This window comes from Poecilia reticulata, linkage group LG4 (assembly GCF_000633615.1).
Source record: "Poecilia reticulata strain Guanapo linkage group LG4, Guppy_female_1.0+MT, whole genome shotgun sequence".
Taxonomy (NCBI): Eukaryota; Metazoa; Chordata; class Actinopteri; order Cyprinodontiformes; family Poeciliidae; genus Poecilia; species Poecilia reticulata.
Window position 1 is genome coordinate 9850244 of NC_024334.1, and position 10912 is coordinate 9861155.

Genomic DNA, 10912 nt, shown 5'->3' on the forward strand with positions numbered 1-10912 from the left:
ACATCCCATCTTCACTCACAAATAAAACACAACGCAGAGTTCATAGGGTGTCTTCCACCAGCGGCAGACCCAAAGAGGGAAAGCCTGGGTTACATTTTCATCAAACTCATATTTAGTAACAGGAGAATCAATGAAACCATATTTAATTGTCATATGTTTTAACTATTAAAATGATTTGTAGCCAATCTAATCCTGGTTTATGTTGAACGTCAGTGGTTGTGTTGGGTTTTCTTTTATGTCAGATTTGACAATAAAGACATTTGATGTTTTAGTGTCTTGGGAGTGCAGTTCCTGTTGGGGCATTCACTTTTTCTTGAATTTATAATTGGCTCTGTTCCCTTATATTTGGCTAGATGTTGAATTTTAGTTCTGCAACAGAATTAAATCAGTTTCTTCTGTGAAACACTGATATATCTTTGCTAATCAAACTACAAATAATAGTAGAACTTTGCAGAAGGTGAGAAATTGGGAGGTGGAGGGTTAATTATTATCTAAGAAGAATTTTATTGTGAGGATAATATCAAAGAATTCCCAGATGTCAGAGATTTTCCTCTTACTGGCTCCATTTCAGACAATTAATCAAGTTTACTTCTGTAGCACATTTCAGCAACAATGCAGTTCATGAAATCACAAAAAATATAAAGTCATAAAAAAAACATAATCTACAATTGAGAAAACCAGTAACAGACATTACATTTTGATGAGTGCCATCATCAATACACATCAAATATGTTGGTCAATGTTCATTTTATTTTGGCCACTGAAGACAAATATTCTCCTCTGATGCGAGACCAAAAGGACAACAACCCATGATGCAGCACGGCTCATCGCGCTTTTATTTTGAAAACTGACACGCAAAATGAGGCAGTCACGTGACCCATGCAATGCCAGGCCTCGTTTGTTGCCAGTCACGTGGTTTTCAGCAAGACTACACAAGCCTCGAAGCGGAGCTTCATCGGACACGCCCCCTTTTTACTCGGTACAAGCCTCGAAGCCTGGATTCAGATAGCCCATCACTAGTAGCAAGCAACAGAAAAACACACGCCCCACTACCCATTACTTCAGACTTCGGAACAAAACGCAGTGGAACTCCATATAAAGTTGGAAAAGAGGAAAGGATAGGGAGGAAGAGGAAGGTTTTATTCCACTTTAAGGAAAACAGAAGACATGAGAAGCTGAGGTAATGAGGCACAACAAGCGTAAAAGAAATTGATGCGAGTAAATGTTGCTACTACACATTCGTGTACGGCGGTATGAACCTTGATGTTGTTTTACGATCCTTTCTAATAGAAAAGAAGAATAACTCAGTCCAAGCCAGTTGGTGGCGGTAATGCACAACATGATTGTTTGCCAACCATAGACATGAATACGCAGACGCCTCGTGGAGCGCTGAGTTGTACGTAGCAGCGTCCGCCATCTTCTATGTGGCAGCAGAGCGATCGGAGCACCAGAGAAAGATGCCTCACTCATGTTCTGCGTGGAATTGTACTAACCGCTTTTCATCACAAACAAGATCCATCGGCATAACTTTTCACAGGTAAGAATGGAAATGTATTTATGCTTGCATTTGTCCGTTACAAAGTCATTTTCCATCGGTGAAATCAGTCTCAGAACTACGGAGTCCTCCAGGGGACATGAGGATTTCTTTTTCTTTTGCGTTCCCTCGCAAAACTTTTGCGCTCGCTCGCAATAATCTACTGATCAGTTCATGCGGCATAATTGATACTGTGAGCCTTTTTTATCGTGGCCACCGAACTTTCTGCTTTAATACAAGCTTATAAGGTTTTTCTATTAAGTAATTATCGCGGGGTAATAAGTCATCTAATTGTGTCTTTGTTGTGTTTGTGTCTAAATGGTTTAAAGGGCTGCTTTCAGTGCCGTTCCATCTGAGCCTGAACAGACATAAACATGCAGTAAATAAATCGGTTTTCAATCCGTTTTCTGCACCAAAGCGTTAATAATAATAATAAACATGTTTTATTATTATAAAACACAGCCAGTAAACTAATGGTGGTAGAGGGCCGCACTGGGTTAACTCGGGGAATCTCATCTGTCCGTGTATCAGTCAACTCCAAACCTTCTGCTGGATAATTGTGCTGGTTCTGTCACAATTATCGATTTATTTAATTTTGATTATCAGGCTCCAAACTTTGCGAGGACTGACCACCCCTTCCTCATACACACAGATGCCTATCTCCAGTAAATGTTCCTGGCGAGAGACGGGGTTCACCCTGGACAGGTCGCCAGTCTGTCGCAGGGCAACACAGAGACGCACAGGACAAACAACCAGGCACGCACACGTAGGGGCACAGTGACAAAAAACTTCCATTTTCTAAAGAGGAGTGCAGAGGCCCTCAGTGGGGTCGGGAGGGGTGCTGGTGCCCATCTCCAGCCAACGTTTCGGGTGAGAGGCGGGGTCACCTGGACAGGTCGCCAGTCTGTCGCAGGGCAACACAGAGACACACAACCATGCACACACACACACACACCTAGGGACAGTTTAGAGAGGCCAATTAACCTGACAGTCATGTTTTTGGACTGTGGGAGGAAACCGGAGTACCCGGAGAAAACCCACGCATGCACAGGGAGAACATGCAAGCTCCATGCAGAAAAACCGGGGCCGGGAATCGAACCCAGAACCTTCTTGCTGCAAGGCAACAGCTCTACCAACTGCGCCACTGTGAAAACGTGTTTATTATTATTAACGCTTTGGTGCAAAAAAACTGATTGAAAAATTATTTACTTCATGTTTATGTCTGTTAAGGCTCAGATGGAATGGCGCTGAAAGCAGCCCTTTAAACCATTCAGACACAAACACAACAGAGACACAATCAGATGACTGATTACCCCGCGATAATAACTCAATAGTCGAAAAACCTTATAAGTTTGTATTAAAGCAGAAAGTACGGCGGCCACCGTAAAAAAGGCTTACAGTATTCAATTACGCCGCATGAACTGATCAGTAGATTATTGCGAGGGAACGCAAAAGAAAAAAAATTCCCCATGTCCCCTGGAGGGCTCGGTACAGAACAACCAAAGAAAGTTTTTTGTTTTTTTTTACTAAATTTGACCGAAGTAGGTACTCTGATTATTGTGATTTACTTATCAAACGTTTGTCATACTATATAGGTTTCCAAAAGATAGAGATCTAAGGAAGAGATGGGAAACAGCTCTCAGAAGAGAAGGGTTTTCTGCTAGCTTGTCCTCCATGCTCTGCAGTGAGCATTTCAGACCAGAAGATTTTGACAGGACAGGTCAGACAGTCAGGATCAGAACTGGAGCTGTTCCTTCAGTCTTCCGTTTCCCAGCTCATCTCCACAAGGTCAGTGCTTCTAGAATGCCAAGATTCAGTGCCACACCATCCTGGAAAAAGTATTTTCCCTTTTTGAATATGCTTGAATGTATGTTAGATAATTATGTTTTTTTTAAATCTTTTATCATTGGCTTTAGCATGTGTTTACCAGGACATCTAAGACCTCAAAGAAGGCACAGAAGACTCTGTCACTAGACTGCTCCCAAGTTGTTCAAGAGGCTAAGCCAGTGTCTGTGGCCAAAAATGTGAGTAAATACATGATAACTTTGTCTTAAGCAGCTGTTTGCATTATCCTGTGTATATGAAAACCTCTGCTCACTCCCACCTGCTCACAACATCTCCACTCTGTCATTTTTTATACAGACTTGCATGGACACAGCCAGCCCCAGGCATCAGGAAATTAAGCAGGTGCATGTCTACATTCCCCATAATAAAAGCTTGAATTCCAACACAGACCATAGTTCCAAATTTGTATTATTTGTTTATTGATAATGAGAATGCTATTAAACTTGATTTGTCATTTTCATCATGATGAGGTTTGTTAATTTTATTTAATTTTAAATTTAAACTTGAGCCCCTCTCCCAGATCCGACTAAATATATATTTGAAATGCTATTAGTGATGCTGATGTTCTTAACAGGAAGAGGGGCCCCTACATCATATTCTTCTTAAAACTCCATACCATGATGAAACAGCCATGAACAAACGCTGAAGCATTTCATTATGGAGCGTCATTCAAACACATACACATATATTAACAATATTCACATCTTTGTTGTTATAGGATCACTCCTATGCTCTGCCTTCATCCAGTGATGATCTGAGGGCCAGACTCAGGGAAGCCTTGGCTAGGGTGGAGAGTCTGGAAAGGGAGAGGAGGAATGCAAAGGACAGAGAGAAGAGGGCAAAGAAAACTGTGAGTGGTCTTTTGGAGGATCTCAGGATGAAGAAACTAATTAATGAAGATTTGAAAGAGCAGCTCGATCTATACTCGGGTATAAACAAATAATTTTTTTTTCTGGATTTTTTAACTGTTTTAGATATTGGTTTTGTAGTTGTATTTAAGAATAAGTAAAAACAGACAGTTGTAATGCTGGGGAGGAAGCGGCTGGTGAGGGAGTGGAAGGGTCCATCTATCCCCTCTCTTACCCATTGGTTTAGCCCTGGGGCGACTTGCTGCCTTAGAGAGATTATCTTATAGACTGTTAAAAAGGGTTGAAGAGTCCAACAGGAAGTGGTCCCGCTACGCATCATATGTGGGTTAAATGGCATTTCCAGCTCAGATGTAATTAGACTAGATGAACTTACAGTAATGCTGTAATTATCTAAATGTATCAGGGTATAGGGCATTGTTATTTTATGTTATGTATGTCAAGTTTCAGTTGATGTTTATGTTCCTTGTCATTTTTTTATATATTTTTTTTGTAATTTTCTATTATTATTATTATTATTATTATTATTGCTTCAAGTATTTTCTGTTAACTGTATTGGCCTCAAGAATCCACAAAGACTAACCATTGTTTAGCTGATGCCAAATTATGATGTCCTAAGTGTGGAATTATGGTATATTTTTCTGTTGGCAAATCAATAAAGTTCAAGTCATAAAAAAAGAATAAGTAAAAAAAAACAATAAAAATAAATAAAATCAACAATTATTAACCTATCAATAAACTCTGAAAGTGATGCAAAAAATATAAAGAAAACAAAGAATAAACTATCAAAATCCTAGTTGATAAAGAAATAAAGCACAAATCGCTCCAACAGTGACTTACTAATTTGCCTGTGCTAATTGAATTTCAGATCTCATTCGCCAAATTCTTAAAAAGCTGTCCTGTGATGTGTGACGTGGTAGTTGGGTTACTGATGCTGCACCTGAATCATTTGATCAGAGCTATCACTTGCTCACATTAATACACAAAGGAGGATTGATGACTCCTTCTGAGGGCACAGTAAGGGTGGTCAGATCAGCTGAGCTGAGCAAGGTCAGAACAAGTTGTCAAAGTGGCCTTGATCTGTCAGTTGGTTCGTGCAGAGATTGGATCTGAGGATATATTTTTTCTGGGGGGGCACATTCAAGAAACACAGTTTGGAATTGACAGCCAACATTTTATGTTGATGTTTCAAGTCATGTCTGTCTTTCACAAACTTAGACTGCACCATATTGCCAAGCTGAAAACTCTTAAGTTGCAGAGTGGTAACACATGGAAAAAGCTGTGCAAGACTGTTATTTTCCAAGGTTATTAGCTTCAAAAAATAGAGATTGCAGTCGTATAACTGACTGCATTACTGCAATCTCTATTTTTTTTTAATATTGTGCCCACTCTGACTTGTAGTTAGCTTTAGCCTTCAATGAAAAAAAAAATCGGAGTTTACTGAGATGAAAACGCAAGACCCATTTCAGGCAAGATATTTGTTCACAACCTTCACACAGAAACAAAACTTCAGAAATTCAGTATACTCCCTCTCAGATCAATTTCACAAGACACAGGCAGGGGGTAGCTTAAGGCCTCATGTATGCATGTTTTCTTTGGTCCTTAATTTGGTCCAGTTATGTCTTGAACAGTAAGATTAATTTTCTCCTTTTTTTTGCTGAAGAACTGTGTGTTTATATATATATATTGACGATGGTGCAGACGATGTCTCTGTGTACATATGTTCATAAATGTTCATTACTGTAAATATAAAGACGATTTATCAGAATCAATTGTATCATAGGTTGACATTTATTTTCTTTATTCAAAAATTACAATTAAAATATTATGAAAAGTCATAAATGTTGTCTTTGGTGATTGTTTAATTTCTAAGTATATTAAGGTTTATGTGCGAGTGGGTCGATGACGAACATTAGCTAAAAATACTTTGTAGAACGGCACTTTCTGAAGTTCGGTCCCTTCACTGTAATTACTTTCACATAATCCACATTCAATATGGCGGACGCTGTTACGTATCGCAGCAACGGGCTGACCCGCTCCATGAGGCGTCTACTTGTTCATGTCTATGTTTCCAACCACCAAAAAAAGCCGGCAGAAGAAGAAGAGACACTGAATGAATCCCAAGACGAGTGAGTCGAAGGGAAAAAGTTGTATCTGGAGCCAATTTAGATGCGTTCACAACACAGTTGCATGGTGCAACATTTGCAAAGTAAAACTCTCAACCAAAGTTGGCTTCCACAGGAAGTATTTGTCGACATTTAAGACTGAAACATCCGACTGTTAAGCAGCAAGCGGTAATACAGGACCCTGCTCCCTTTACTCGGGGATTTGAGAGCTCGAAATGATTTGCTTCAGTTCGTTCACTCCAATGATTCACGAACGGTTGGTTCACGTGGATGCTCAGCGGGAGTAGCCAAAGCAGGTCATTAGAGAGTTCGAAAAGAACGTTTTTACTTGAACTACGCCGGAGTGTGATTAAGAAACCGAAATCAGGTGAATAAAGCAATCTCTGCCTTCTGACATTGCTATACGCCATGTTTCTTTTATTTAAATGAGCTAAACACATTTGTATGATTTCTAATCTAATTAAAACCGATTCTCTCTCGCTGTCCTTAGATACAGAAAGATTTACTGTCAGTGTATTCCAGGGATTTGTCGGAATCGCTTATTATCGGGGTAGCAGTGCAGCGCTGGAGCATCAGTCTGCAGAGTTTGCTCCTCCTAACTAGCCGCGTTAGCACATTGTTATTAGCAACATAGCCGACTGAAGCTTCCTTAGACCGACTTAGCTAGCACGAAGAAACAGAACTAGGAGGTAGAAACTAGATTAGTGACTGAAACTCTCAAGAGCATTACAACCAACTTATTTGAGTTGGCACCAATGCAGGGTGCCATCCCAGGATATGTGGGCTGTTGGTCACAAATTTGGCTTTGACTTTGTAGGTTTCTGGACTGCACAACATCTTGTTCAAGAAACTAGCTTGAGATGATCTGAGCTTTATGACATGGTGCATTATCCTGCTGGAAAAATCATGCAGAAATTAATGTAGCCATAAAGTAATGGATTGCATCAAAATCCATTAATCATTTGGCAAGAGTTGCAAACTGTGCCGAGATAATATTCCCCCGACACCATTGTACAACCACCCCTTCAACCTTTGATACCTGATAGATTGCAGTTTTGCTTTCATGCATGTCTAATTCTGACTGTATTATCAGAATGTTTAAGCTCAAATCAAAGTTTTTCCAATTTGTTATGTCCCAGTTTGGGTGAGCCTGAGGGTAAATGGTAGCCCCACTTTCCCTTCTTTAGCTAGTATGTGTGTAGGGCCTTACAAAAAGCATCACCTTTTGTAACAGGAGAGATAATACAACATTTTCTGGCTGCAATATTGGTTTATCTGCATTTTCCTCAGATCAAAATGAGCCCGGACGCACAACAGAGGATCGGCTTTATTGGTGCAGGAAACATGGCTTTTGGCATTGCAAAGGGGATGTTGTCAGGTTAGTGTAGACTGACTTGTTGAAATACTGAAACAATATTTGAGTGTAAATCTTCATGGTCATTTTTTTTTTTTGTATTGCAGGAAATGTTCTACCTGCAAACATCAAAGTTAGTGCACCATCCTCTACAAATTTAGGACGATTCCAGGTATTTATTTATTATTTTTCTGTAATTTATTTGTAAGGTTACTCAAGATGATGAGCAGCAACAAATGAGGACATGCTACTGTTTCTAAGTTTAGTTTGGTTTTGCTCCATGTTTTCATCAGCAAACCAGCTGCTGTAATGAATTCCTGCAGATGTGAACGGAGAAAAGCTTAAATCAGTTATTCCAGCACACCTAACTCAGATTCTGAGTATTTTATCTGCCAGTTGTATGGATAGTTGTGCTTGATAAATCTGTTGTTGAACTGGTAAAATGTTTCCAGGAACTTGGCATTTCTGTGACACACTCCAACCCTGAGGTGGTCTGTGGGTCAGATGTGGTGTTTGTCGCCGTCAAGCCTCATATGATTCCACGTGTTCTCGTCGAAGTCTCTCAGCACATCACAAAGAAGCAGATAATCGTGTCGGTTGCCGCCGGAGTGACGCTAGCTATGTTGGAGGAGGTGAGGGCCACAGCCGCTGTAACAGGTTTTCCCTATACAGGTTTGATCTGTCTGGGTATCAAATATCTTGAATCTTTCTTTCTTTTTCATGTCAAGCTCCTCCCAGAAAACTCGATCGTCATCAGGCTGATGCCTAACCTTCCCTGTCTGGTTCAAGAGGGGGCCCTCTTGTTTGCACTGGGCACCAACGCAAAAGGGGAGGATGGCGCTCTACTTCTCGGCTTGTTGCATTGCTGTGGTTTGGTGGAGGAAGTGCCTGAAGCCTGGATCGATGTCCACACAGGGCTGAGTGGGAGCGGAGTCGCTTTTGTGAGTCTCAGTGTGTGTTTATATCTACACACTAAGAATTATACCATTTTTTTTACACAAGCTTTTGCCAATGTCCCACAAGTAACATTACCAGCTTAGACACTTCTCCATCATGTAAAATTTTCTTTGCCATTATTTAGTAATCTAGTTTGTTTGTTTTTTGCCGTTTTTTTTTTTTTTTTGTCTAGGTGTATCTTTTTGCAGAAGCGCTGGCAGAAGGAGCTGTTAAAATGGGCATGCCAAGTGCTCTGGCTCACAGCATCGCATCCCAAACTGTTCTGGTGAGTCGTACAATATCTGCACTTTTGTTTTCCAAAAATGCTCTTGACTAGAAACCCATGTCCAAATTTAGTGTTTGATTGTTTGTCATTTGCTGCAGGGTGCTGGAAAATTGCTACGTGATTCTGGGAAACATCCAGCTCAGCTTCGGGCTGAGGTCTGCACCCCAGGTGGAACAACCATCTATGGGCTTCACACACTGGAGCAGGGAGGCGTGAGGGCATCCGTCATGAGTGCGGTGGAATCGGCCACTCAGAGAGCAAGGGAACTTGGGAGAAAATAGGCAGCAGGAAAGGGTCCGTGTGTCAGTATACCTTTTTAAGAACTACATCTTGAACTTGAAAGTCTTAAAAATAAGATGGCTGTTTTTTTTTAATTTTATTATTTATATTTTTATATTTCATAACTTAGTATTGTAAGAATGAAAAACAAGGTCATAGTCTTGATTAAATAAAAAAAACAGCTTACACCTCTGTTAGGTCTTTCAAAGGATAGGCTTCTTATGTTTACTTTGTGTGATGGTAAATAAAAGAAAATCTGTTGGATCACAAGTTTAATGTCTGCATTAACATGCAGAATAATCTTTCCCGTAAATTAGAAATAAATAATGTTGTGATAGAGAATAAATATATTTGCCTTACTGTTTTTCTAGATTGTTATGCGCTTGTAAGGTTGTGTTAGAGGAAAGCTGGTGGATGAATTGGCAGTACTCGCATAGCTCGGTCCCCGGTTAGTGAAACGGTCAGAGGTAATTTGATACTAACGCAAACCTGGCATGTAGGCCAAAATGGTATGTTGGCCTACATGCCAGCCTGCTACATGAGACGAGCACATGTAAAGTAAAAATATGAACCATTTTAAATTTACCAGCTCCTTGCAAACAGTTATTTACATACAGAATTTATGTTGTTCACCGAATGTTTAAAATTTGTAATATTTAATTGAAAATATGATGGTAAAAAAAATGAAATAAAAAAAAAATGTAGCTTGAATCTTGCTGTCCCTTTCCTGAAATCTTGAATTGCTCCAAACAGGAATCTGTTTTTAATTACGTTTCTTTTTTTTTCCCCAGTCATGATACAAAAGCATAATTTATGTATGAGAAAAACTGTCAAGAAATCATCCACTTTGTTCCTACATGTATGCAGAGATAAAGATTCAGCAGCTTATACAGTCTACAGTTCTAACTGGACGGTTTGATTCAGGATGCTGCATCTTCCTGTTAATCTGCCGATTTGTGAAGATGTGAATGTGTGTGCATGGAATTGCTGTTTTAGTATTTAAAAAGAGGTCAAAACAGTTAGAGTAGTATAATGATATATTGCCAATTTTAACTGGGCTGCACTATTGCCTTGTAGCAAGAAGGTACTGAGTTTGAATCTCAGCCTGGGGTCTTTCTGTGCATCCTCCATGGGTTTTCTTCAGGTACTCTCTCTCCCCCCCTCAGTCCATAACTGGTAGGTTAATTGGTGGCTATAAAGTTCTCAATAAAATGCATGCTTGTGTTTATAAGATTGTGTGTCTCTGAGTTGTCCTGTGGTGGACTGGCAAATTGTCCGTCACTGGGCGCCTCTCATCCAATGATTGCTGGAGGTAGCACGCAGTGGATGGATAGATAATTGTAATTCCATAAATATATTCCAGTATATATTACTTTTAATAAGTTCTGAATATGATGACAGCCTTTTTCCAGCCCAACACTCAAACTTTCTTGCCAGGCCCTAAGGCAGTCCCCCCAGGTTGGAAATCTCTGATATTAAGTGATTTATCAGTTGAAAAATACTGTCTAATAATTTAACTTAACTACTCAATACTTTTAATAATCTGTCAGGGGCGCCATATTTGGGGGGGCAGGACAGTCAAGGGGATCCCATAAAAAAGGAAAAACAACTTTTAAATAGAATAAATATTTTAGGGCCCCTGGCAATAGCGAAATTAATGCCCCTAAAATTCCCGGCGGCGTCCCT

The 10912-nt window shown here is 39.9% G+C and overlaps 2 protein-coding genes across 8 annotated transcripts; both read left to right on the forward strand.

The window, feature by feature from the left end:
- The first annotated feature begins 951 nt into the window (after positions 1-951).
- Positions 952-4398, forward strand: LOC103463384 (THAP domain-containing protein 6-like). 3 transcript variants are annotated; one of them, XM_008406694.2, is made up of 6 exons: positions 952-1180; positions 1291-1537; positions 3130-3322; positions 3451-3558; positions 3677-3721; positions 4098-4398. In XM_008406694.2, the coding sequence occupies exons 2-6, from the start codon at positions 1458-1460 to the stop codon at positions 4320-4322; spliced, it is 651 nt and encodes a 216-aa protein (XP_008404916.1). In that variant the 5' UTR covers positions 952-1180; positions 1291-1457; the 3' UTR covers positions 4323-4398. The 3 variants fall into 3 exon arrangements, with proteins under 3 accessions (XP_008404916.1, XP_017159715.1, XP_017159716.1); XM_017304226.1 differs by having other exon boundaries at positions 1361-1537; XM_017304227.1 differs by lacking the exon at positions 3677-3721.
- A 1881-nt stretch (positions 4399-6279) lies between these two features.
- pycr3 (pyrroline-5-carboxylate reductase 3) lies at positions 6280-9496 on the forward strand. Of its 5 annotated transcripts, none has more exons than XM_008406693.2 (7): positions 6280-6374; positions 7662-7749; positions 7833-7897; positions 8178-8357; positions 8454-8666; positions 8855-8947; positions 9046-9496. In XM_008406693.2, exons 2-7 carry the CDS (start codon positions 7668-7670, stop codon positions 9226-9228), a joined length of 816 nt encoding a protein of 271 aa, XP_008404915.1. In that variant the 5' UTR covers positions 6280-6374; positions 7662-7667; the 3' UTR covers positions 9229-9496. The 5 variants fall into 5 exon arrangements, with proteins under 5 accessions (XP_008404915.1, XP_008404914.1, XP_017159718.1 ...); XM_008406692.1 differs by lacking the exon at positions 6280-6374 and adding an exon at positions 6381-6738; XM_017304229.1 differs by lacking the exon at positions 6280-6374 and adding an exon at positions 6381-6667.
- The last annotated feature ends 1416 nt before the right edge of the window (positions 9497-10912 follow it).

What these genes read in the sequence shown, in the direction of transcription:
- LOC103463384 (XM_008406694.2), top strand. Translation starts at nt 1,458, where the DNA reads ATGCCTCACTCATGTTCTGCGTGGAATTGTACTAACCGCTTTTCATCA. An exon ending in ATCGGCATAACTTTTCACAG is followed by an intron (nt 1,538 to 3,129) that starts GTAAGAATGGAA and finishes CATACTATATAG; the next exon opens with GTTTCCAAAAGATAGAGATC. An exon ending in CAGTGTCTGTGGCCAAAAAT is followed by an intron (nt 3,559 to 3,676) that starts GTGAGTAAATAC and finishes TTTTTTATACAG; the next exon opens with ACTTGCATGGACACAGCCAG.
- pycr3 (XM_017304228.1), top strand. Translation starts at nt 7,149, where the DNA reads ATGTGGGCTGTTGGTCACAAATTTGGCTTTGACTTT. An exon ending in TGCAAAGGGGATGTTGTCAG is followed by an intron (nt 7,750 to 7,832) that starts GTTAGTGTAGAC and finishes TTTGTATTGCAG; the next exon opens with GAAATGTTCTACCTGCAAAC. An exon ending in TCGCATCCCAAACTGTTCTG is followed by an intron (nt 8,948 to 9,045) that starts GTGAGTCGTACA and finishes CATTTGCTGCAG; the next exon opens with GGTGCTGGAAAATTGCTACG.